Source organism: Cibotium barometz, chromosome 21 (assembly GCF_041138505.1).
Source record: "Cibotium barometz isolate CiBa-2024 chromosome 21, ASM4113850v1, whole genome shotgun sequence".
NCBI lineage: Eukaryota > Viridiplantae > Streptophyta > Polypodiopsida > Cyatheales > Cibotiaceae > Cibotium > Cibotium barometz.
The window spans coordinates 29318427-29346325 of NC_141066.1; the positions used below are offsets into that span (position 1 = coordinate 29318427).

At 43.3% G+C, this 27899-nt stretch overlaps 1 protein-coding gene across 1 annotated transcript; it reads left to right on the plus strand.

Moving 5' to 3' along the window:
- Positions 1-8368: 8368 nt before the first annotated feature.
- Positions 8369-27414, plus strand: LOC147627037 (putative peroxisomal acyl-coenzyme A oxidase 1.2). Its single transcript, XM_086815616.1, has 14 exons — positions 8369-8629; positions 21219-21327; positions 21414-21475; positions 21574-21783; positions 21884-21971; positions 22079-22241; positions 24806-25004; positions 25136-25333; positions 25431-25562; positions 25981-26101; positions 26177-26287; positions 26381-26450; positions 26531-26714; positions 26938-27414. Exons 1-14 carry the CDS (start codon positions 8486-8488, stop codon positions 27151-27153), a joined length of 2007 nt encoding a protein of 668 aa, XP_086671742.1. The 5' UTR covers positions 8369-8485; the 3' UTR covers positions 27154-27414.
- The last annotated feature ends 485 nt before the right edge of the window (positions 27415-27899 follow it).

Genomic DNA, 27899 nt, shown 5'->3' on the forward strand with positions numbered 1-27899 from the left:
AAAAACTATCATCATTTCTTGAGTTCAAACACACATACCACTCATGTAAGCAGACAATGCTATAAGGACACAAAATGTAATGATGCAAAACCAAAATACACCCAACACACTAACAAAGGAAACATGCAATGACACCTACTCTAAATACAAGCTAATTGTAATTTCTTGGAACCAAAACACCAGAATACAACACATATATACATATCTTTTTGGTTTGATTTCTTAGTCTCACAACGTAATCATGAGGATGACGACTTCTGTCTCGAACAAAAGGATAATTCCAAAGATGAGAATATTTCGGATCATTCAATTATGCCTATAAAGAAAGGAGACTTAAGTCCATAGAGACCAATCGAGTAGTAAAGTTAGCCCCTATATTTTATGGACCTTTCAAGATTATTGCTAAGATAAAGGATAATGCTTTTAAGTTAGAGCTACCCTCCACTTGGCATATTCATTATTCTTTTCACATTAGTCTTTTGAGACTTTTTAGAGGACATCTACTTTCTCATCTTATATTAGAAGAACCTCCTTAGTAGCCGAAGAAGAATATCTTGCGCCTGAGTCTATCATTGATCATGAGAACACCACTACACGAACAGACAACACTTATGTTAAGAATCTTATGACTTTCAAGAATCATCCTATTGAAGATGCTAAATGGATGCTAGAAAATTTCTTTCGTTCTTAGCAAACTCTCATTCACTCATACCATCCAGGCAAGTAAGGTCGATTGTAACTCGAGGAAGAGGAAATGTTCGTTATAACTTGTATGAGGATGCCCATTAAGAAGATATTTTATTTTTAGATGCACCTTTTATTTATATCATTTTCTAAGATTAATGTGTTTAATCAACTGTGTGTTAGAGGCCTTAGCCTTACAAAAATATTAATGCCAAAATATGATACCATAATAGGTATCATATTTAATCAACTGTGTGTTGAGGCTTTAGCCTTACAAAAATATTAATGTCAAAATATGCCATAATAGGTATTCACATGTCTTCGAAAATATGCCATTGTGGTCCAACACAGTGTTCCACACATGATTAACAAATATTGTGCCACTTAATCATTGCCTACATCCAAAATAATATTAGTCAGTGCATAAAGCTAATTAAACACATTAGTCCTGACTATATCATACCGGCATGACCTTTGTACATACCAATTAGTATTTATACTAATTGGTATGTACAAAGGTTTAAACACGTTAATCCTGACTATATCATACCATCATGACCTTTGTACATACCAATTAGTATTTATACTTTTGGTAGGCCCAAGACTTTATATTTGTAGCTTGCTATATTTTTGTAGGAGATTTTACGCTCAAAAGCTCAAAAAGTACTTGTGCTTTATTTTTAAAGTTATCTTTTTAAAAAGCAAGCTTTAATACATATAAATATGGGTGAGTGGTACGGTGGGCCATGCTCATCCAGATTCAACCTAGTCTTATGTTGACGGTGATTTCAAGTTCTCTTGTTTATTTAATTTTGTTTATGTAAGGCTTATACTGTTAATTGTTCCAAGTCTTTTTTTGCTCTAATTTTTGTGTTGAGTAATAGAGTTCTTCTCCAAGTGTGATAAAGTGGTATTAGAGCTTTAGGGGGCCACCTAAAAGAAGAATCTTTAAATAAAAATTCAAAAATAATTTTTTCGCAATTGTTTAGGGTAAAGGAGGCCAAGGAATTTACTTTTGTCAAATATTAAGGCTTCAACAAAGGAAGGAATAATTGCACGAGAAGAGGCAAAAGAGCTGGACACTGTCAAAAAGTAATTGTGAAGTGGAAAGGTTGATTTACATGTTTTTGGGGACCATTAGGCAATAGAAAAAGAGTTTTACCCATTGGACAAAACTTTATCTTCACCACCTTTTTCAAAACCATTTTCCAAAACCACTTCTTAGCCTAAAACCACTTTTCAATTCCCTCATTCTCTCTAAGATCAAAGCTTATGGATATGTTTAGTAGATATTGAAGATCACTCTCTTATCATCAAAATTTTAGAAGCTTCAGAATTTAGAAATTGCGTATTTCATATATGGTTGGAAGGCCTTTACCCATATTTAAAAAAAATCGTCACTTTTATTTCTCTCCTCTATGCATTACCTTCGCCGTCACCAACTTCTTTTCTTTTTCTTTCTTTGCTAAGCTGGCTGTTCTCGATTCTAAGATTTTTGCTTAATACAAAGCTTTAAAGCTGGCTGTTGACTAAGCTGGCTGTTGACTAAGCTTTTTGCTTAATACAAAGCTTTGCCTAGTAAAAAAATTTTAAAATCTTGTTATTTACAAAATTTCCTTGTTAAAACTTTAAAGTTTTACCTTATAAAGATGTAAATGCTTAGCACTTTTTACTCAAAAGCTTAAAAATCTTTGCACACAAATAGTTTAAGGCTTAAGAGCTAAAACCCAAGCCATAAGTCAAAATTTTTTTAAAGGGTCTATACCATATCAAGGATTATCAAAGGAATTATGAAATGTTGCTTTTTGGAGATTAAATCAAGGGTTCAAGGGCAATTTAAGCATTAAAGTTCTCCACCTTTTAGACTTCTTCGACATCTTAATAAGAAGGGTGATGACACAATCATGAGGATGGCAAAATTCTCTTTTGAACAAAAGGATAATTTCAAACATGAGAATATTTTTGATCATCCAAATATTCCTAAACCTATTATAAAGAAAGAAGGCTTAAGTTCGTAGAGACCAATCAAGTAGTAAATCTAGCTCCTAGATTTTATGGACTTTCCAAGATTATTGCTAAGATGAATAATAATGCATTTAAGTTGGAGCAACCCCTCCGATTAGTATATTCATAACTCTTTTCACATGACCTAGTAGAGGACCTTTACTTTCTCATCCCATATTAGAAGAACCTTCTGACTTAGTAAATGAAGAAGAACATCTTATGCCTAAGTCTATCATTGACCAATGAGACAACCACTATACGCACATGTAACACATATGTTAAGAATCTTGCCACTTTCAAGAATCATCCTATTGAAGATGCTAAAAAAATTCTTCTATTCTTACCAAAATCCTATCCACTTATACCATCTACGCAATTGAGGTCAATTGTAATCCCAGTAAGAGAGAGTGTTAGTCATAACTTCTATGGTGGGGACGCCCATTATGGGGATATTTTATTTTTAGATAAGCATTTTACTTATATCAATTTCTAAGATTAATGTGTTTAATCAGCTGTTTGCGTTGGTACGATATAGTTAGGATTAATATGTTTAATCAACTTTTTGCACTGACTAATATTATTTTGGATGTAGGAGATGATTGAGTGGTAGATTATTTATTAATCATGTGGAACATTTTTGGATCACAATGAGATATTTTGGAAGATATGAATACCTATTATGGTTTCATATTTTGGCATTAATATTTTTGTAAGGCCTCAAACCTTTGTACATACCAATTAGTATTTATACTTTTGGTAGGCCCAAGACTTTATATTTGTAGGTTGCTATATTTTTGTAAGAGCTTTTACTCTCAAAAGCTCAAAAAGTACTTGTGCTTTATTTTTGGAGTTATAAAGAGTGGTACGATGGGCCACACTCATCCAGGGGAGATTCAATCTAATGTTATATCGACGGTGATATATTTTCATTTTCAAGTTCTCTTGTTTATTTAATTTTGTTAATGTAAGGGTTTTTCTTTTAATTTATTCCAAGTCTTTGTTTTGCTCTAATTTTCATGTAAGTGTGATAAAGACCCTGACGGTGGTATTAAAGCTTTGGGGACCACTCAAGAAGAATAATTTTTAAAGAAAAATTTAAAAATAAATTTTTACACAATTGTTTAGAGCAAAGGAGGCCAATGAATTTCTTTTTGGCAAATATTAAGGCTTCAACAAAGAAAGGAATAGTTGCATGAGAAGAGGCAAAAGGGTTGAGGCACTGTCAAAAAGTAATTATGAAGTGGAAATGTTAATTTACATGTTTTGGGAGACCATTGCACAATAGCAAATGAGATATACCCATTGGACAAACTCAACATGTTGCCTCTTCCCGTGCAATTATTCCTTCCTTTATTAAAGCCTTAATATTTTCCAAAAATAAATTCCTTGGCCTCCTTTTCTCTAAACAATTGCGTAAAAATTTATTTTTGATTTTTTCTTCGAAAATTCTTCTTCTTGAGTGCCCCCCAAAGCTCTGATACCATTGTTAGGATCTTTATCACACTTGGAGAAGAACTCTATTTCTCAACATAAAAATTAAAGCAAAACAGAGACTTAGAATAAATTAAAAATGTAAACCTTATATACACAAAAGTAAATAAACAAGAGAACAAGAGATCACCACTGTCGACATAAGATTAGATGTAATGTCCCTTGAGTGTGGCCCGTCATACCACTCACCCATATTTATATGTATTAAAGCTTGCTTTTCAAAAAGATAATTCCAAAAACAAAGCACAAGTACTTTTGGAGTTTTTGAGCGTAAAAGCTCTAACAAAAATATAGCAAGCTACAAATATAAATCCTTGCGTCTACGAAAAGTATAAATAATTGGTATGTACAAAGATTTGAGGCCTTAGCTTTACAAAAATATTAATGCCAAAACATGAAACCATAATAGGTGTTTACATGTCTTCCAAAATATCTCATTGTGGTCCAATAAATATTCCATACGCAACAAATAATCCACCACTCAATCATCGCCTACATCCAAATTAATATTAATTAGTGCATGAAATTGATTAAACACATTAATTAATATTAATTAGTGCATAAAGTTGATTAAACACATTAATCCTGACTACATCATACGAGCACATACATCTAATTAAAACACATTAATCCTGACTACATCATACGAGCACATACATCTAATTAAAACACATTAATCCTGACTACATCATACGAGCACATACATCTAATTAAAACACATTAATCCTGACTACATCATACGAGCACATATATCTAATTAAACACATTAATCCTGACTACGTCATACGAGCACACACATCTAATTAAACACATTAATCCTGAAAAATGAATAAATAAAAGAAGTGTTAAAAAATATCCTCGTAAATAATGGGCGTCCCCGTAGAGGTTATGAGTAACAAATTGTATATTACTTAGTGTCAAAATGACTTATATATAAAGTGACTAGTTTTCACACTAGGCCAACCAAACTTAAAAATGGTTTGGCCTTTATTACTAGTCTTAAGCAAGTATATGTAAGGAAGTCCTTGGACTTTTCCTATTTGATATTAATTTCAAGGTAAGGCCGCTTTATTGTTCTAACGCTCAAGGCCAAGTAGGTGCTCATTCAACTGGGTAAGATGGAAAAACACCTTAAAGTAGGTTAGGCAGGTGAAACCATGTTAACCTATGGAGTAATTGACATATCCCCCTTCCTAATGGTGGTGACTGTGTCCTTACATGACACCCAAGTCGTGATGGTGAAGCTGATACTATGGTGGAAAGGTGTGGATGGTCTAAGAAGATCTAAGAAGATACACCATGAAGTTGGCATGTGAGGTTAAGTGGTATTTGTTCTAGGCTTATCTCTCTATAGGCAGTGCATATTGGTGAGAAGCTTTGGGTAACCCTAGTGGTGGTATATAGAATTTCTTCATGTGAGGCCTCATCTATTATGTAGATACACCATGCCACAATGGATTAGCATGTGAGGTTAAGTGGTATTGTTCGGGGCTCATCTGCGCCAGTCAGAGGCAAGGCATATTGGTGAGAACCTTTGGGTAGCCCTAGTGGTGGCAACTTGTCGAGGTGGCATAAAAGGTATAGGCAATGTAGAATTTCTTCATGTGATGGAAATGGCTAGGACCCTTTAAAATTAGGTAGTTGGTAGAAGTGGTCCACACCTTATGAGTGCGAGGACCACCATGGAATGATTTGCATGGGTAGCATTCCAGATCTTCTTGGCATGACACGATATTATGCCCAAGCTCATAGTGTGATGCCTAGAGATTGGGCTTCTTCATGCGAATACGTCACAACTAGGGTGAGGTTTTGTTGGTGTTGAATTAGAGTCAAAGCAAAGGTTGCATGCATTGAAACTCTTTGAAGTACCTATAAGGTCGAGAGTACTCTGGGCAATGGGTCATAACATGGGCCAAGCTTACGCTCACCATGCTCTCCCCATCCAAAGATGTACCTAGAAGATTGACATTGATGAGGTTAGTTGTAGGTGCATGTATGTGTATATAACGTGAGGTGTGGGATATGAAAAAAATTGTGATGCCTATAGTGACATATGCAGGTGACATGCAAGGGCAATGGGTGGAAGGTGTGTCCTACTCAAAACTTAAAGATTACTTCAACTCATTGCTTTTTTTGGTTCTCTTTATTGCTTTCTTTGACATGTAGGGGCAACGGGCAAAAGGTGCATCTTACTTCAATTACCCCAACTCATTGCTTTTTTGGCTCTCTTTACTGAGCGAAAGGTGCATCCTACTCCAAACTCAAAGATTACCCTAGCCTACTGCTTTTTTTGGCTCTGTTTACTGCTTTCTTTGACATTTACTTGTATCCCTTTTCTTGGGAAGTCAAGATCGTTAGATTCTTGATGGATGGTAGCGGACTTTGCCCATAGTTACAAGTCTCTGTGGCTTGAGGGATTTGGCACTAGCGACGAGCACTAGGGATAGAGATAATGTGGATCGATGGGTGGTGGCCAAAGAAGAGGCTATAAAAGGTTCCTTGTGATTTGAAGAAAGTTCAGGTGATGGGTCATACCATAGGTCAAGCTTATGCTCGCCCGCCGCCCATGGTCCCCCATGTAGAAATGTACCTAGACATCTATCAACGATGAGGCTTAATGCAAGTGCTTGAGATATCACTGCCCATTGATGTGTCTACTAGATCAGAGTTCATGTGTATATTGCAAGTGTCGTGCATGGGCATGAGAAAAAGGCGTCGTGTGTATAAGGAGTGCCCATGTAGAAGCTCCTTTTGGTAAAAACTCTTAACACATTGCTTTCTTTGACACTTATTTGTCCGCCTACTTCAACTCTTACAGATGGTTTGAGATAGGGATTTGGGCGTTAATGTGTAACGAAGCTAACAGATAAGGCAGTAGGTTGTCCTCAAGAATGGAAGAATTTAGGACACCCAATAATATGGCATGTACGTTGGTAAACAATGCTATGGGTGGCTTGCCAAAGACATAGCCTAATGGAGCCTCTTTTTGAAAAGTTGGGGGCTACTTGACCCATTTGCTTGAAGCATGCCGATGGGGTGACTGAAAAAAATGCTTACGTGGCTTTGAAGTGAAATTTTGGATTGCTGGACAATGTTGACCTTGGCATGTGGCTTTGCGATTGACCTTTAGGGAATCTCCACCTCACTTGAATTTAGCATGGTTGGAGGAATGTATTGCACCTTAGGGAGAGATGTGTAGCCTAGTTCATTATTGGGCTTTTGTAGGCTTCAATTATATTGTTGGCTCTTCTCCGTAGTTCTCTTCTTGGGGGAGGTTTTCATGCTTTCTCTCTCTCTCAAATAAAGTTTCTAATATATGTATGTGTGTGTGTGTGTGTGTGTGTGTGTGTGTGTGTGTGTAGGTTTTTTTAAATGACATAGCACTTGATGCCATGTGGCATTGTGGGCATATGTTTCCATGTAGCACACATAACCCTATTTTTCAAAAATGTTTGTTTGGGTGATGATGTGGCAGTCTCATCACCACGTGGCACAAAGGGCCTGCATTGCCATGCGGCACGCACAACTTTGAATTATTTTTTCAAGATATTTTTGTGATGATGTGGCACTGTGGGCTTGCGTTGCCACGTGGCACATACAACTTTTTTTATATACATTTTTCACAAAAAAAAATTTGATGGCATGACACTTGATGCCATGTGGCAACATGGGCATCCCAACAGTGGGGGCAATAGGGTCGAGCTACCCCTACTACCCAGGGGTTTCACCTCAAGGGTAGTACTAGTAGTGGGTTTTTTACGACCTTCTTAAAAAAGAGGGTGGTAAGAGAGTAGCAAGGGGAATAACCAGTGGGTTGAAGGTGTACAACCTAGCATAGCGAATCCAAACCATGCTTTTTTTCCCCTCTGCATTTGATTTACCTTCCCTCTAAATTTTAGTTGCTTCCTCCTCTACTTGTGGTGGGATATTTTTTTTCTTCAAATTTCCTTCTCTATTTTCATTCTAGACGGGGTGGGGGCCGGTGCTCTAAGGCAAAGTGAAGAGGTGAAGTACGAGAACTCAGTGTCCGCCGTATTGGTGCCGGGCGAGAGTGTGGGCGGGCGGGCTGGCTGCGGGCGAGTGCCCGGGTCTTGTGATAAGTATGTACAAGGACTTTGCTAATTGACGTCATCGATGATGGCACATATTTTTGCACCATTATTAGCTGCACGTGGACCCAAGAAGTCTTTCTCTACCAAACACACTTTTTTTTCCTGGGCGTACTTTCCTATGTCTATTTAGAAAGCAATTTTATTGGTTGGGTATTTTTCTTGTTTCTGTTAGAAAGCTTGTTTCTCTGTAAGCCATGGCCGGGAGGGAGGTTAATCAGCTTTCGCACGAGCGCAGCAAGGCCGAGTTCGATGTAGAGGCCATGAAAGTGGTGTGGGCGGGCGGCGCCCCCCAGCTTCAGCTCTCGCAGCGCATGGCCCAACTTGTCTCTAATGATCCTGTGAGTTTTCGGTCAATCACCATCGCTTTACTGCAAATCCTTGATTAGAGCAGGCACCTTTGAGGATTATATAAATTAAATTACGTTAATCGTGTTTCATTTTCTTTCTGTATTTTAATGGGGACCATTTGTTCAGGGGGGGAAAAAACAGACAGAAATATATGGGTAAAATGAAATTTGTTACCTCTAATTTTGGTCACTTGAAAAATTTGGGAATGTAGGATTTGCAGACTTCAAAATGTACACGTTCTTTTTTTTGCAAGAGGATTAAAATATTTCAATTCTGATTAAATCCGAAGTCACTTCAAAATTCGAATATATGGGTGAAATACCTTGAATTTAGAATCGATAAGGCAGATGTGTTTTAAATATTTTTACTGCGTACGGGTTGTTGCATCAAGAAATTAGGATAACAAAATGCTATGAGAATTAAATACTTTGGGTCATGAGTACTGGAAAATCAATCTCTAAAGGGAAGATTTGAAGTCATGAATGCCTCAATGAAATATTTTACCATTCAAGGGGGCTTGTTTGTGATTATAGAGTGTGTAGATGTCTTTTATATACATGGGATGTGTATGCACGAACTCCCAATCGCTTAAGCGAATGAAAGATTTGTAGAGAGATTTAAAACCTTGAACGCTGTACGACAGATGCTTTTCCATGTATAAAGGATGTGTTTGTGATGTACAGATTTGTAGATGTGATTAGGATGTGTGTGTCTGGGTTCCCAAGATGGGTTCAAATTTTATATTCTATCCCGCCATGTATAGTGTGTGTAGGCGTATGTGCTTCCTACGTGGGCCCTGGGGTTCATGTCCTATCCAGGTATCCCAGGTGTGCAGATGTCTTCATAAGAATAGGATGTGTATGGGGGTTCGTGTTCTATCCCAGCATGTATAGTGTGTAGGGTTTGTGTCCTATTCAGGCATGTATAGGGTGCGTAGATAAAGAAGATGTGTATGTGCTCCCAAGATGGGGTTTGTAGTCGTTTTCCTTATGAATAGGATGTGTATGTATGGGCTCCCAAGATGGGGTTTGTGTCATGTTTAGGGTGGGTAGTTGTCTTCCAGTGAATAGGATATGTATGTATGGGCTTCCAAGATGGAATTCATGCCCTGTCCTGCATGCACGGGGTGTGTAGTTGTCTTAGTAGGTTGTGTACATGCTTTTAATATGGGGCACTTGAACCTCTTCTTGGAGAGTCACACGTTCTTCCTCCCTTCCAGATTTCCAATGCTCCCCTGCCTTTTCAAGTTTTACTCCTGAGAATTTCTAAAAGATTCTTTTCTCACAATCCCCCTATCCCTTGCCCCTACAGATAATACGTACACTTCTGTAGGCATGTTGAGCTAGTCTCTTGGAGATCATGTCACATGCATTAGGCCTCAGATGCATGCATCATGTCTATTGAGGCCATGTATAGGGTAGACCAGGTAAGTGAGCTCATTTTGAAACTAAGAGACACGGTCATTAAGTGCTATAACAGGTGGAGTTGTGATTGAAGATTTTCGATATTGTGATTAGAGATTTGGCAAAGGTCTATGAGGAACAGATTGAGCAAAAGACAGGAAATCAGCATAGAAGACGGGAAGTGCAAGTTTGAGCTGCCTTTTGAGGAATCATGGGCAGGCCATTTTCAGCTCAAGCCAGGGGCTGGGTAAGTGTTTTGTTACATGTGGCGTGGTGGAAGTCTTCTTAACCGTGGTTAGGGGTGTGTTAATTGGTAATTATGGTAAGAGCAAGAAGAGAAAGAGAGGAAGGGAGATGGAGAATACATAGTACACCCGATGGAGTCCCAACTACCCACTCAAGGGCTCTCCTTCCAAAAAGAGTATTTGTTTTGATTGCTGCAACTGTGAGTACAAATGAATGGGCTTTATCTGCCCTAACTGTTGCTTCTTCCTTGACTTGATGGCTGCCCAGGCTGAGGAGATGACACCCTGCACATACACAGAAAACAGAAAGAAACACAACTGAAGTAATTTGAGCGCCAATAGGAGGACCAATTCAAAGAAAATCCAAGAAGGATCCAATCAGTGAGTGCCACGTGGCACTAGCTGCCTATAAATACTATTCATTATCATTAGGCACGGTTCTGAGTTTTCTGTTCTATGTTCTATGTTCTATGTATTCTGGTTCTAGTGTGATCTGATTATTATCCAAGCAACTGTTATTGGACTGTACAATCTTATATAAGCAAGCCGTGGTAGAGACTTTTGTAATCCTTTACAAACTCTAATACAAAGTATATTCTCTATGCTTTCTTTACTTTTCATGGTTTTCAAGCGCACTGGTAACATAGAGGGAGAAACACTTATCAGAGTGAGAGCGAGAATATAGAGAGCAAGAGTAGAGAGAGAGGGAGAGAGAGATCATGAATGGTCTAGGCTTGGCAACCTAGACGATGATAGCAAGTCACGTAGGCGGCAGCCTGTAGACTTGAAGATGACATGCGTTTTCCTCTTCTCACAGAGGGCTGGAAAACACAACTGCCTGCTGTCCTCTTGCCTGCATTTATGCCTCTCCTTGATGCCTAGGACTGAAGCACATGCCTTGGGCTTGAGGGAATTGCAGTTGGAAATGATATACCACCCTCATGAGCAAGTTGGCCTGCGGAAACTGGCCGACCAGGGGAAAAGAGGACAAATAAATCATTAAATTGCTTTTTCCCCCTCTGCCCTTTATGTCTTGGTCATTGGGTGCCCAAAGCCTTGCCCATGCTCTCATCAAGCTTCCATGGCCATCCATTATCTTGCTAGTGGCCTTGGATGGAAAAAGACTTTCACACAAAGACTCAAATTCCTAAATGACCTGCATGGGTCTAATAAGTGCTTGAAACCCTAACCTTCAACTCCACTCAAAATCTGGCAACTATATCCATCACCCAAAATGTTTCTCTCAAAAAAAATCTTCTACCCAGCCAAGAGAAAATTACAGCACCCTTTGCAGGATTCTTCTCACTCTAATCAGACCCTCACTGTGGGACTTGAAAATCCCAGCCATATCCTTATTTCTTTGGCACAGAGAGAGCGTGACATCCAATGACTGCACCTTCACTGTGATACATTATAGGAGCAGCTTGTTTTGTTTTTTTTCAACCAAATATCTTGTAAGGTTCCCACTTTAATCAAGTGAAAGCAGAGGGAGCAACCATTGAGTACATCTAATGTTGAATGTAAAAGCTTTTTGGAACCAATATGAGATCCCATTCTGAGCCTGAAAAGAAGAAGAAAGTGCGTTCTAAGAACCCACCTCAGGGCAATAGTGGTGCCTTCCCACAGGATCCATCTTTTGGAAAGTTTCCAAACATGCAACATACTTTTGGTGCCAACTCACAGAGTTCCTTTTTCGGACAGCCATCTATTCCACAACAGTCTATGCATCCAGGCTATTTTGGTGGTGGCTCTGTGTTCCAATCCATGACTGGGGGTTATCCTCAGGGAGGCATGGGTTTTCCAAGGAATTTTGGTGTCACGACCCTGTGTTTTTCTCTGGACAAGATGCAGGTGTGCACGGGGACATGGTGGACAGTGTGAATGGCATCAGGTTGGAGTCAAAAAGTAAACCCATGTGTGGACAACCCCAAGTGTGAAGGGGGCCAAGTGATTAAAGTCTCTCATAACCCATGGGGACAAAGGGTTTTGGAGGGGACAAAGGTTTAAAAACCTTTAAAATTATAAGAACCCTTTTTTAGGGGAAAACGTGGCCCTTATGCTATTTTGGGGCCACGTGTGTGCTTTTCTGAAGAAGAGGGGCAGGCGGGCAGAATAGAGGCGTCTATCTCTTGAGGAAGCATGTGCTTTTTGGGAGAGGTGGACGGCATGTTGGCTGCGCATAGAAGAGCCTGTGCAGAACTGTACGACTGCTGCAGGTACAGTGTACGGCTACTGTGCAGGTACAGGCTGCGCAGGTCAGGCTACTGCAGGTGCAGATTCAGGCGGCGCAGGTACAGGCGGCGCAGGTCAGGCTGCTGTCTGCAGGTACAGGCGGCGCAGTCAGGTACAGCTGCAGGTACAGTCCACGTGGCAGTTGTACGACAGGTTCAGATGTACGATTGTACGGCTGCAGGCATATTTGTACGGACAAGTACAGCTGATATAGGCGGCTGCTGTACGACAGCTGATACAGAAAGGAGGGGCTGGTTTTTCATGAACATAGACATCATGTCGATGGCGTTCATCTGATGGAACTTTCAGCTTCTCTTTGCTTTGGGTTCGGGACTGTTTTGGGACAGTTTATGGGCTGTTTTTGTTTGGCTGCAAATTCAGCTATGTGCTTGGGTTTTTGGCTGCAAGTACAGGTCACTTAGTTATGTTTCTTGGCATGGGAGTGAAGCAAGCTCGCATGGCTGCGTGCTCATGGAGCAGATTGTTTTCTTCCTGCTAGAAAGGAACAGTGGGACCTACAGTTATGGGCATCTCTATGTTGCCAGATGTTTCATGAGGGAACAGGTAACTTGATGTATGCCGTTGTTGGCACTGTTGTTGAATGGTGCCATGAATGGTTCTGTATGGAAACAGGACAGAAGTTTCAAAGGGAAACATGCCTAAGGGTTTCATGTGGAAACAGGTCGTAGGTTTCTCGAGAAAACATGTTTTTGGGTTTCTCCAGGAGATAGGTCACATGCAAGCCGAAGGTACAGGAATGGACACATGTTTGGTACAGCCTTGCTACTGGTTGGACAGGGGACAGGGAATCTATGACAAAGATGGATAGTACCCTTGGAAGGTAGAGAGGGTTGGTACAGATGTGTCAACTGTATGGTATGCTGTGCTGTGATACGAGTTCTCTTTTGAGAGACAGTTTGGGAGTCTGTGTTGTGATGCAGGAGCACTGGATGTGTCAGGGTGTGATGTTGTTCATAGTGTGAGAGGCTATGGATGGTGTGGCAGTCTTGATCATGGGAGAAAGCTTCTGTATGCAGACTCAATATGAGAGAGTCTTTCGATGTGTACAATGGTTGGATTTGTTTGTGGATGCCGAGTGGACAAGAAGCCAGATGCAGGTTCTTTGCAGGCTTCAGGGGTTCCATTTTGACGGCTGAGTTCCGAGCCTTATATTGTAATCAAAGCTCTTATAATCAATTAAAGAAATACCGCAAGGGGCGCCACTGCGTTTTGGGGCCAATTGGTGTCCGTGTACTGTTTGCAGGAGCACTCTAGCTCCCCCTGTTTGTTTTCCTTTTCTAGGTCCTCAATGGCGTTGAAGTGTTTTTATGTGCGAGTGTTTGGTTCACCGCCCGTCATGGCCGGTTTCATTTGCAGCTAGTTTTCAGCCTGGTATGCAAGGGAATATGTATGGTGGTATGCAGTCCGGAATGCAAGGAAACATGTTTGGGGGCATGCTATCCCATCTACCAGGCATCACCGAACCATACCTCCGAATCCTGCTCTCACTCAAATGGTGTTCCGGCATCCTCAGAATATCAATACTGCCCCCAACCAGGCATCTCTGAAGCTCCTGCCTCAAGCAACCACGATAACGAGAAGGCCACCGCTGAATCAAGTGCCTCCTCCCCTCGGGCCGGAGGTATCATCACATGAACTCTGATGGGTGCTGGCTCATGGGGACTCTCCGCTCCAAAAAGCCGTGTGAAGGAGTAGTCAAAAGCCTCCGAGCGCTGTCTAGTGTCAAGACTACTCAGCCGACTGCGGATAGAGGATATCCGTGAAGCTCGAATCGGCATAGCAGGTCTCCTCTGCGGTGCACGAGCAAGGTCGTTGCTCAATGCCCGCCGGACTGCAGGTGAGCGCCAGGGTACTGCCAGGGCCTCCCGGCGAGCTGAGGCGAGCGGAGGGGGAGGAGGGGGGGGAGAAGGGGGTGGGGAAGGAGCCGCTGACAAAACGGGGGCGGGAACGGGAGGAGGCGAAGGTGGAAGCGAGGCGGGAGGGGGGGACGGGGGAGGGGGGTGGGGGCGAAGGAGGGGGTGCTGGCATCTCCTGATCTTATCCTAGGTAGCTGAATGACGTTCGGAAGGGAGGAGATGTCAGGAACCAAAACCCTGACCGAAGGTAGGCCCGCTGCTCTAGCCACCACTGAAGCTGCTGTGGGGCCAGTCTCAAGCACCGAGCCCACCAATGCTCCTATCCTAGAAAGGAGCGGGAGGTACTCGTGGCGGAGTCCAGGGAAGCAAACTGTGACATGGAATAGGCTCTCTCCCTGCTCGGCCGCTGCTGGGTCGAAGCCATGCTGCCAAGGTCTGAAAAAGGCCCGAGCGCCCTTGATGTCAAGGGGACTCATGGCTTGGACCTGGGCCACGCTCTGGGTTGACTCGAACTCTATCTGGTAGTGTCCGCGGCCCAGTAACTGAACATCCAGGATCGCAGAGGGGGTCTATGGTGTTTCGGACTTTGGTGGCACTCTTGGTACTTGTGGAGGACACTTCTTCTTTTGAGTTTGTGCATATTTCTTGAGATTGAGCCCAAGCTTTTGTGATGGCTGCACTGACTTCTCTTCATATGTTCTTTAAGTCTGCAAAGTTGGATGGTTCCAACTACACCCTATGGAAGGTGAAGGTGAAATCGGCCTTGCGTGGTGTGGATCTTTGGGATTGGCTTGTTACACCGGCCAATGCTACCCCTCCCACCCTTGCTTCCGGTGGTGCGACTCAGGCACAGATTGATCTTTGGCAGTCGATCAGGCATAGGTGGCTGTAAATGAGCTGAAATTGGCTCTACATTATCCACATTGGAATTGAATAAAGGCAACAAAGTATCAAACACATCTTCCGGTCCAATAGATGGCTGTTTGGTACATGAGACAAGTGGTTGAGATGCATATTCATCAAAGATAACATCTCTTGACGCAATGATCTTGCCTGTATTAGGCACATAGAGTCTGTATCCCTTACTCTCAGTACTATAACCAATGAAAATGCATTTGATTGACTTTGCATCAAGCTTATGTCTTTGTTGTGTGGGCACATGCATATAGGCCAAACACCCAAAGACTCTCATATGAGTCACCACTGGAATCCTACCATTCCATGCCTCATAGGCAATCATAGATTTCAAGGCTTTAATGGGGCAACGATTAAGCACATAATTGGCACACATAACCGCCTCAAGCCAAAACTTACTGGGCAGATCCTTGCTCTTGAGCATGCAACGTGCCATCTCCATAAGTGTACGATTACGTCTCTCTGCAACTCCATTTTGCTAAGGAGTATAGGGGGTAGTACACTGACGGGAAATACCATGTAACTACATGTAAGCTATGAACTCATTTGACAAATATTCCCCCCCTCGATCTGTACGCAATGTGACAAGCTTGTGTCCACAAGCATTTTCAGCCATGGGACGGAAGTCTTTGAAACCTGCAAAGGCACTTGACTTCATTTTTAAACCACACACCCAACAAAACCGAGTGTGGTCATCAATGAACGTGATGAAGTACAAGTGTCCTCCAAAAGATGGAGCCCTCATGGGCCACAAAGATCACTATGAATGAGCTGTAATGGACGGACAACCCTCATAGCACCATCTTTAGGAAAGGAATTCCTCTGCATCTTCCAAGGATGCATCCCTCACATACATGCTTGAAGAGAACCTGCATAGGAGGAAGCTCATGCACCATACCTTCCTTCTGCAAGCGTACAAGAGATGGGAAATTCAAGTGACCAAACCGAGCATGCCATAACTCAGTGTCACTCAACACACGGGAGGTGGATGCAAGCATAGCATCATGAGAATAGGTACTCCTGTTATACATGTCAAGCTTATACAAGCCACTCCATAATGTCCCAGAAAGCATAAGTGAAACCGGCCTTCAGATATCTGACGGGCGGTGAAACAAACACTCGCACATAAAACACTTCAACACCATTGGGGACCTAGAAAAGGAAAACAAACAAGGGGAGCTAGAGTGCTCCTGCAAACAGCACACGGACACCGGTTGGCCCCAAAACGCAGTGGCGCCCCTTGCGGTATTTCTTTAATTAATTATAAGAGCTTTGATTACAAAAAGGCTGGAAACTCAGCCGTCACAGTAGAACTCCTGAAGCCTGCAAATACCCTGCATCATGGCTTCATATCCACTCGGCATCCACAAACAAGTCCAGCCATTGTTCACATCAAAAGACTCTCACACATTTGAGTCCTGCATACAGAAGCTTTCTCCCATGATCAAGGCTGCCACAACCATCCATAGCCTCTCACGCTATGAACAGCATCACACCCTGACACATCCAGTGCTTTGCATCACAACACAGGACTCCCAAACTGTCTCTCAAAAGAGAACTCGCATCACAGCACAGCATACCATACAGTCGACACACCTGTAGTACCAACCTTCTCTACCTTCCAAGGAGGGTACTATCCATCTGTGTCATGGATTCCCTGTCCCTTGCCCAATCAGTAGCAAGGCTGTACCAAACATGTGTCCATTCTTGTACCTTCTGCCTGCATGTGACCTATCTCCTGGAGAAACCCAAATACATGTTTCCTTGAGAAACCATGGACTTGTTTCCACCTGAAACCAAAGACCTGTATCCCATAAACCATAGGCCTGTTTCCATGAGAAACCCACAGAGACACCATCCAAACACGGTGCCAAAACTAGGGCTGTTTACCACAGAAAAACTCTGTGCTTTTTCCATAACAGAGAGAGAGAAAGAGAAAGGAGCCTCTCGGCTGTTAAGTCGCCCAAGACGTGATGTATGTGTGCGAATGTCCAGAGCAGCAAATCCCCTAAAATCTAGTCTCCACGATGCCAATCCCCTCCTCTCACGAAGGGCTTCTCTGTATCCTCCAAGCTGCACCTGCCCGACCAGCCCCCTCTGCAGACCTGCCCTCTGCTGTCCAGCTGGACCCAAGACTCCCTGCTCAGCCCTCTTGTTTTCTGCAGCCAGTCGCCTGCCTACCCAAGAGAAAAGCTCCTGTGCACTGTAGCAACAGCTGGCTCTAGTATGAGAGAGAAAGTGTCCACGTGCTGTTCAGCCCTGTGTGTCTGCAGTCCAGCCCGTCCAGCAGTCAGTTGCAAAGAGAGAGAAAGCCTGCGTGCTGCAGCCTGACTGCTGCAGTCCAGCACACGCGCCGGCCTTCCCTGCGTGGGAGCAAGAGAGAGAAGTCCCACCTTGCGCTTGCAGCCCCCTGTCGCCAAAAAGCACACCCGTGTAGATGCAGCCGGCACCTCCAAAAAAAAGTGCATGGGCCCCCCATAATAGCATATGGGCCACGATTGCTCCATAAAAGGTGTTCTTCTATTTTTAATGCTTTTAGAGCTTTGTCCCCTTGGGTTGTGTGAAACGACTTTGACTATTTGGCCCCAAACTAGTGTCGTTCACATTGTCCACCAAATCCCCGTGCACACCTGCATACTGTCCAGAGAAAAACACAGGGTCGTGACATACCCCCCTCTTGAAAAATAGCAAGCGTCCTCGATTGCACTCAATGGCACAATAAGGCATCTTATGAGCAAAGACACCCCATATGGCAAAAGCAATGGCCCTCCAATGCATCTGGGTGATAAAACAATCATCCTGCACAATAGGCCACACTGTCATGTCAAAGTGACAAACAACTCTTGCTTGTTCCTTCAGAACCTTCGAGTGAATACAAAGATGTCACCAAGCGACTCCCTAGATGTCAATTGAGCCTGTCTGTAACAAGGGAGCGGAGGTGCTACCCCCCTCTTGAGCATTAGGCAATGCTCCAGACCTATGTTCTGCTGAACCTGAATGAGCCGTAACAAGAGTCGACTCCAACTCAAAGGCATCAAGATAAAGCTGCAAATCCTGAGGCGAATCTGCTAAGTCACCCTCCTCCATCCACTTCGCATCCATCAGTGAACAGCTCTTGAACTCCACAGGATAGCGACGGGAAACTTTACCTCGTACCTTTCTTTTCTTATGTGCCTGCTCTGGAATAAGAACCTCATAAAGTTCCTCCGCTTCCGTCTGAGCGTCATCTGATACATCCTCAGGCACCCAAAATCTGCTTGCACTCCACCCAAGTGGTAAGCACAAGTCCCCGATGAAGCATAGTAGATCACCAGTGCTAAACATAGAAAGAAACTGTCTTCCGAACCCATGAACCTCTATGAAGATACGGCCGGTGACAAACTATCGAAAGCCATAGCCTTCAACCCATGTTTTGCACCATAACACTTCAACTGCTTCTTGTTCCTGGCCGACTACTTCTTGTCCTTGGTGTCTTTTCTCCTGAGCTTCATCTTCAGCTCTTGCTCTTCACCTCATATAGGCAAAGACACAGAATCCTGCACTGCCTCCTGCACTTCCTTTTCACTTTCCACACGTTGAAGCTTTTGATGTGAGGCTCATGAGACAACCATGGGCTCGCCTCCTTAAGAAAGTTGGCAATTGTCCCGACCAAAGCAACCACAGACTCGCCTCCTTGAGAAAGTCGACGATGTCCCGGCAATGGAACCTTGAAACCGACCTTTAGATAAAACAAACAAGGGGAGCTAGAGCGCTCCTGCAAACAGCACACGGACACCGGTTGGCCCCAAAACACAGTGGCGTCCCTTGCGGTATTTCTTTAATTAATTATAAGAGCTTTGATTACAAAAAGGCTGGAAACTCAGCCGTCACAGTAGAACTCCTGAAGCCTGCAAACACCCTGCATCATGGCTTCATATCCACTCGGCATCCACAAACAAGTCCAGCCATTGTTCACATCAAAAGACTCACACATTGAGTCCTGCATACAGAAGCTTTCTCCCATAATCAGGGCTGCCACAACCATCCATAGCCTCTCACCCTATGAACAGCATCACACCCTGACACACATCCAGTGCTTCTGCATCACAACACAGGACTCCCAAACTGTCTCTCAAAAGAGAACTCGCATCACAGCACAGCATACCAACAGTCGACACACCTGTAGTACCAACCTTCTCTACCTTCCAAGGAGGGTACTATCCATCTCTGTCATGGATTCCCTGTCCCCTGCCCAATGAGTAGCAAGGTTGTACCAAACATGTGTCCATTCTTGTACCTTCTGCCTGCATGTGACCTATCTCCTGGAGAAACCCAAATACATGTTTCCTCGAGAAACCATGGACGTGTTTCCACCTGAAACCAAAGACCTGTATCCCATAAACCATAGGCCTGTTTCCATGAGAAACCCACAGAGACACCATCCAAACACGGTGCCAAAACCAGGGCTGTTTACCACAGAAAAACTCTGTGCTTTTTCCATAACAAAGAGAGAGAGAGAGAGAAAGGAGCCTCTCCGCTGTCAGGTCGCCCAAGACGTGACGTATGTGTGCGAATGTCCAGAGCAGCAAATCTCCAAGTTCTTCCATTTCCACGTGCTAGAGAGAAAGAGAGAGATGCCTCAGCCCTGCACCAACAGACACACACACACTCTCTCTCTCTCTCTAGAAACAGCCCCTAAAATCCAGTCTCCACGATGCCAATCCCCTCCTCTCACGAAGGGCTTCTCTGTATCCTCCAAGCTGCACCTGCCCAACCAGCCCCCTCTGCAGACCTGCCCTATGCTGTCCAACTGGACCCGACGCTCCCTGCTCAGCCCTCTTGTTTTCTGCAGCCAGTCGCCTGCCTTCCCAAGAGAAAAGCTCCTGTGCACTGTAGCAGCAGCTGGCTCTAGTATGAGAGAGAAAGTGTCCACGTGCTGTTCAGCCCTGTGCGCCTGCAGTCCAGCCCGTCCAGCAGTCAGTTGCAAAAAGAGAGAAAGCCTGCGTGCTGTAGCCTGACTGCTCCAGCACACGCGCCAGCCTTCCCTGCGCGGGAGCGAGAGAGAGAAGTCCCACCTTGCGCTTGAAGCCCCCTGTCGCCAAAAAGCACACCCGTGTAGATGCAGCCGGCGCCTCCAAAAAAAAGTGCATGGGCCCCCCATAATAGCATATGGGCCACGATCTCTCCATAAAAGGTGTTCTTCTATTTTTAATGCTTTTAGAGCTTTGTCCCCTCTAACCCTTTGTCCCCTTGGGTTATGTGAAAGGGCTTTGACTATTTGGCCCCAAACTAGTGTCATTCACACTGTCCACCATATCCCCTTGCACACTTGCATACTGTCCAGAGAAAAACACAGGGTCGTGACATACCCCCCTCTTGAAAAATAGCAAGCGTCCTCGATTGCACTCAATGGCACAATAAGGCATCTTATGAGCAAAGACGCCCCATATGGCAAAAGCAATGGCCCTCCAATGCATCTGGGTGATAAAACAATCATCCTGCACAATAGGCCACACTGTCACGTCAAAGTGACAAACAACTCTTGCTTGTTCCTTCAGAACCTTCGGGTGAATACAAAGATGTCACCAAGCGACTCCCTAGATGACAACTGAGCCTATCTGTAACAAGGGAGCGGAGGTGCTACCCCCCTCTTGAGCATCAGGCAATGCTCCAGACCTATGCTCTGCTGAACCTGAATGAGCCGTAACAAGAGTCGACTCCAACTCAAAGGCATCAAGATAAAGTTGCAAATCCTGAGGCACAGTATAGCCTAACCTGTTTCTTGACTAAGGATCCAATAAGTTATAAAATTGGTATTTTAGCCTAGTGTGCATGCATGTCTTGAGATGCATGCTTTGATCAGCTCTTCAGATGGAGTCTGCTGTACTCTGATAAAATTTTGCAACTGATCATCTGTTTGCTGGTTAGGTATTCCGCAAAGACAATAGGGTAAGCCAAAGCCGGCCCGAGCTCTTCAAGAATACCTTACGGAAAGCAGCACATGCATGGAAGCTCATACAAACTTTGCATCTAACAGGCACGTGCTTTACCCTCTAATGACATTTTTGTGAGTTCTAAAATTTGTCGAAATTGAATAATAAGGCTTTTTACATGTGCTTGCAGAGGAAGAGGCAATGAAGCTAAGAAATTTTATTGATGAACCGGCATATACGGACTTACACTGGGTACGTATTGTTTATTAATAACTTGCACATAGTAATGTTAATAAGCCTATATTCTCAAATCCGACTGTCAACTCAACAGCTTCCTCTAATGGTTGTAGGGTATGTTCATACCTGCAATAAAGGGCCAGGCTACAGATGCCCAGCAGAGCAAGTGGTTACCTCTTGCATATAGGCAAGCAATTATTGGATGCTACGCTCAGACAGAGCTTGGCCATGGTTCAAATGTGCAAGGGTTGGAAACCTCAGCTACTTTCGAGCCTTCAACTGATGAGTTTATCATGCATACTCCAACATTGACAGCTACAAAGGTAGGTTTTGTCGTGTGTAGATTTCTGGGGTTTATTTTCAATTGGTCTCAGGATTCTTGAAACTTAAACTTGCAATCTGGCGCAATGTGAAAATGGACAGTGGTGGCCTGGAGGTTTAGGAAAGGTTTCAACGCATGCAATTGTGTACGCACGCTTGATGACAGATGGGCGGGATTATGGTGTGCATGGTAACAGCATTAGAACCCATTTTTACACTCTTTTCTATCAATGTGACAAGCATATGGGCAGTATAATAAACTATTGCAAGTGTCCTTGTTTTTTATGTGGAATTCAGCTTTTATTGTGCAAATTCGTAGCCTTGAAGATCATCAGCCTTTACCTGGAGTCACAGTGGCTGACATTGGTGTTAAGTTTGGGAACGGAGGGTACAACACCATGGATAATGGACTTCTTCGCTTTGATCATGTCCGAATTCCTCGAGAGAATATGCTTATGAGGTTTGATTCTGATCTCCTGGTTCTTCATGCGAAGTTATCAAAGGGATTAAGCTTGACCCAGCGTGTGACCTGGCGCATATCCTCCATGGGTCCTAATGAGAATCATGCTGCCCCTCAACCTAACGAGAATCACGCTGGTTCTTCATACTAAGTTATCAAAGGGATTAAGCTTGACCTAGCATGTGACCTGGCGCATATCCCCCTTGGGTCCTTACGAGAATCATCCTTTATGGCGTAGTTATCACCATATAAGTGAGGTTATGAGACAGTTTTGTGCGGATGCACCACTCAAGGTCTGTCTTGGACTAGGAGAGGAAACATGCGCATGCCGTGCACATGGCAAGTAAGTAGGTTGTCGTTTTGAAGGTCTTTGGGCAGGCTTCGGTGGCATGGGACGGTGGAGTTAGACATGGGCCGATGGGATTGTCAGGAGCCTTACCTTTTTGGATCAGGAGATTGGTGGATTCCGATTGCGGTTGGGAGGTGAGCTAGCCTGCTACCTCATGATTTGGGTTAGTGCTGACCATGTTTTCAGCTGTGTTTAGGGCAGATTTTGGGAAGGACTTTATAGTTGGTATCAGAGAAACCCTAACGCAGAGTTTGACGAGGTATGCGTGTCTAGGTGTCGTAGATGTCGAGATTTCCATCTATTCCTCTCATTATCTTTCTTTCTCTAAAAAACGAATTGCTATGTTGAAGTTGTACAACGATTTGTTGATGTCAAGGTTGCATGTTTGCTGTGTGTAAAAGAGATGGGAAAGAAGCACTGTTTGTATGTGCTAGGGTTTGGAGCAGTACTGGCAGATGATCTGAGAAGGGGGGAAACCCTATGAGCAGGTAGGGCTGAAGGTGGAGAGGGCACAAAGGGCTGGGCAGGTTGAGGCCCATGGCAACCAGGCGTAGCTGCCTGAGAGCAGCCAAGCTTGGCTACCCTAGGCAGGTTGGCTGTGGGGCATAGCCTGGCCAGCCCGGCAGCCAGGACAGCCAGCCGGCAGGCCTTGGGCGCTGCCTACACAGTACACCACCCCCAGAAAAGGCCCATGAGAGGCGGGCAGCAGCTCTATGTGCAGAGAACAGCAGCAAGCTGCTGTGCAGAAAAATCCCAGGGCAGCATGCACAAGGAAAAAAACAGCATGCACACGAAAAAACAGGCCACCAGATTTTGGGAAAAAAACATCATCATTTTTTTAAAAGTGGGAAAGCAGTTGTTTTTTTCACTGTAAATATTCGATGAGTTTTTTCTTTAAAAAGGAGGAAAGCTCCAACTCAAGTAAAAGCACATGAGTTTTTAAAAAACAATAATAATAAGACTAAAAAAGCACATTAATTTTTAGAAAAAACGAAAGCAAGAGAGCCTTTGAACATTAGGTATAAAAGAGGGGGCTTCCTCATTGGTTCTCCACATCAAAAGTGTGAATCTACTTGGTCAAGAGGGCTGAAAGAATTCTGCCCGCTTTCAAGAGCGGGAGTACTTGTGTCACGTAGTCTGTAGTGACTGCATGAGGGCTTGACGGGGCTCCGAGTACGCACGCCGGATAGCGGGCAGCGAGCGAGTCCGCGGTTCAGGCGTGAGACGTCCGGGTCGTAGCACCGCGGGCGTCCGGGCTAGTTTGGGCAGGCAGGCAGGCCACTACATATAGCCTGGCGGACTGGGGGACTCCTCATTCTGCTCTACGGCTGGGAGGTGAACTAGAGCCTCTCCGTATTTCCGTGTAGTACGACAGCATAACATTTGGTATCAGAGCGGAATCTTATCTTATCCTGGACAGCAACTGTGTGGTGGGGGAGAAGAAAGCAGCCTGGACTATGGAAGCTTGAGGGAATCCCTCTCTCGCTCTCTCTCGGGTTGTTGGAACTGGGGTGTGCATACAACAGAAAAGTTCTCTCTCTCACTCCATCTCCTTGTCTACTTCAGCCGGCGAGGAAAGATGCTTGGCGCATACAACAGAAGAGCTCTCTCTCTCTTGTCGTCTACAGCAGAATCAGGCAAGGAAAAAAGGTGGGTGTGAGCACGTACAACGATGGGAAGAATGGGGAATCAAGCGCTGTGTCCGCAGGTGTCATAAGAGGGCTGCAACAGTCGCCACGTAGTGTGGACAGCAACAATAGAGCGAAGAGGGTGCATACAGCCGCGCCATCAACAACGAAACGGGGGTGCAATTAACAGCCTCAAACAGCCTCAGCAATGCCAAGATGCACAGCCACGCCACAATCACGAAACGGCGCGCATTCAAGGATGTTGAAGCCTGGTCATATCTTGTATGCATGCAGATATATAGTCCAGAGTGCACAGCTACCATCATACTCATGTGAATGTTGAGCGAAGACATGTGCATTTAATGAGACTTTTTCCCAAACCTTTTCAAACATGTGAAATCTATTCGACTCTAGTGCAATAAAAATTTAAACAGAAGTCAAAAAATGAAATGCCTGCCATGCGGGGCAGTGTTGATACTTAAGTCTTGTTTTTCTTTTTTGGGAAGCACCTCTATAAGTGTAGATATCATTAAGAATAAATATGTATTTTGAGTTAATTCTTAAGTTTAATAAGGCTGAAATTGCAGGTTGGCAACTGTTACAAAAGAGGGAAAGTATATGCAGTCTGATGTACCAAGGCAACTGGCTTATGGAGCAATGGTTTACGTGAGAAAGTCCATCATTTCAGATGCTTCAACTTATCTCTCTAGGGCTGTCACAATAGCTGTGAGATATAGTGCGGTGAGGCGCCAATTTGGGGCTCAAGGAGGACAACCCGAAACACAGGTGGTTTATTGAACCGGTTTTTGAGAGCCATGGAAACAAAAGTTGGATGCATGTCACAGAATTCATATGGAGATTTATTGGTTTATGTGGTTTGGCAATGATTATGAGGTCAGTAATGGTGTGCTTTATAGGTGATGGATTATGCAACACAACAAAGTAGGCTGTTTCCACTGCTTGCAACCGCTTATGCATATCGATTTTTGGGAGAATGGATGGCATGGCTATACTCAGATGTTATGGCTCGTCTAGAAAGCAAAGACTTCTCTACGCTGCCAGAAGTACATGCCTGCACTGCAGGCTTGAAGTCTATTACAACATCCACAACAGCTGTAAGTCTGTGTGAATACACTTCCATCTTTGACATACTTTGCTTTGTTTGTGAAGATATCTTTTTAAAAAAAAACTTTTGGAGCTGGTATATACCAGGATGGGATAGAGGAATGCAGGAAGCTTTGTGGAGGTCATGGCTATCTATGTGCAAGCGGGCTTCCGGAACTGTATGCTGCTTATGTACCTGCTTGCACCTATGAGGGTGATAACATCATCCTATTGCTACAAGTGAGTCTTCGCCTCTTATGATTGAGATAAGCTTAGCATCAAAGTACATCATATGCTGCAATGCATGAGCAAGATCAAAGCAAACAGCTTTAGCCTGTATTCCACTAATCATTTGCTGTTAGGCAAATCCAACTACCCAGCCTTAGCTCCTCACAGGAGCACCTCTGAGCCTGAGGCTAGAACAACACTTTGCCACAACTCCTCACCCAGATCGGTATCCCATATCCCTAAGAGGTTTCTCTCCACTAAAGGAAGTGCCACTTATATATCTCAAGGTGCCCTCAAACTTGGGGTCGCTAACTTTAACCGTACTAATACATAATCTTATTTTAGTGCCACTGGCTAGCTATAGTGTAGCCTCATCATTAAAGCAAATCAGTTGTCTTTTGGGGACATAACAGTGGGTGTTGGTGGACAGGTTGCAAGGTTTTTGATGAAGACTATTTCTCAATTAGGATCAGGAAAAGAGCCATCTGGTACTGCTTCGTATCTGAGTAACTTGAGAAGTCTAGCAACACAGAACTGCAAAGTGACAGAAGGTATGCCATGCCTATAACCTATCAAGACTGAAGGGCTTGCAAGTTCTATATAACTATATTGCGCGTATATTGCAGGAGGTGATTGGATGAATCCAGCAGCACTGCAGCATGCTTTTGAAGCAAGGTCAGCAAGGCTTGCAGTCAGTTGCGCTACTCAGATTGCAGAGGCAGTAAGTCAGGAAACAGGTTCGGTGTGCAGTTTTAGTAATGCAGAATGCCATGTGTATGCTTGCTAATCATTTGTCTTGACTGTAACATTGACTGTTTTGGAATCGACAGGATTTGCTGAATTGTCGTCTGAGTTAGTTGATGCAGCTCGGGCTCATTGTGAGCTCATCGTCGTCACAAGGTATTTTGCAAAATTTTTGCGAATGTTGAAGGCAGTTCATTAAGCTATCCTGGATTGTAACAAGCCTTTTCTGATTGCAGGTTTATAGAGGCCTTGAAGAAAGATATACCAGGAAGAGGGGTGAAAAAGCAGCTCCAAATCTTGTGCAACATATATGCTTTATCTTTGATCACAACCCGTACAGGGGACTTTCTGTCGACAGGGTATCTATCTAGTGAACAGATCAATCTTGCTGGAGGCCAGCTGCGAGATCTCTTTCGCCAGGTTTGTAAGTTTGTCTTCATAATACTAATTATGGGCTCAATTATATCACACTTAGTACTAATTGACTGTTAGTAAATCACTAATTAATGTGCTAGTGTAAAGCAACCTTGAAGTTAAGACATGCTCACCAGGATTAGCTCAAACACAACACTGGGGAAGGCAGGTAGGGCTTTGGGTGAGGGTGTTGGTCTAAAGCTGGTTATTCCTTACATGTATGTTTCAGGTGCGTCCAAATGCAGTTTCATTGGTGGATGCCTTTGATTATACCGATCATTATTTGGGCTCGACATTAGGCCGTTATGATGGTGATGTCTATACCAACCTATATAAGGATGCTTGGAAGGATCCATTGAATGAGTCTCCTATCACAGAGGGTTATGGCGAGTTTATTCGCCCCGTCCTAAAACAGAATGCCCTACTTTCTCTGTCTAAAATGTGACCAAATGGGCATCTGAATCTCTCATGTGATTTTTTTTTAAATGGTGTTCTTTGTTAGATGCCAGTTGCAAAAGCTTATAAATATAAACCCTTAGGATCCCTAGATGCCATCTCCCAAAAGGTGACACGTCCTTTGATGAGCGGGGGTTGGCAGGTGATATCTGTGGGAGTCTGCCCTGTCCATCTTTTCATTTACCTGCCCAAGAACATGCTGTGTAAGACTGTTATTGTAATCCAAGTTCATAAAAAACTTCAAAGTAAAGGACATCAGTCATGTCCACACCTGCTTAATAATGAATTTATTGGAATAGCGTGGAATACAATTAAAATGGTGAGCATACTTGCTTTGTTTTTGTTGGTAGCTACATTTCTTTCTATTGCTTTAAAGAAGATTACTATGTAGCAGCGACTTCTTTATTCACTTTAAACAATTGCCTTCATAATTTATTAGGAGTGACTCTTAGCACTAATCCTATAATTCATATAATAGGTGTATAAATGTCTTTGAATATAAACGCTTACACACTTAATTTATCACAATTAAAACTTAAAAAATATGATTATGTTTTACCAAATGCAAATACCGTGCACGGGCACATTCTTTGAAAAGTAATTATAATACATTTTTTCTTCTTCATATTCCATTGCTTATAATAATAATTGCATAGTTTTAATCACATCACTTATGCTAATAGTTTTACTGTATTCTTATAATTGTTCATAAATTATATTTAAAAAAATCTCAAG

Bases quoted from the DNA above. Each gene is read 5' to 3' on its own strand.
- LOC147627037 (XM_086815616.1), top strand. From the start codon at position 8,486: ATGGCCGGGAGGGAGGTTAATCAGCTTTCGCACGAGCGCAGCAAGGCC. The intron at 26,288-26,380 runs GTTCGGTGTGCA...TGGAATCGACAG, and splicing joins GGCAGTAAGTCAGGAAACAG to GATTTGCTGAATTGTCGTCT. The intron at 26,715-26,937 runs GTTTGTAAGTTT...TGTATGTTTCAG, and splicing joins TGCGAGATCTCTTTCGCCAG to GTGCGTCCAAATGCAGTTTC.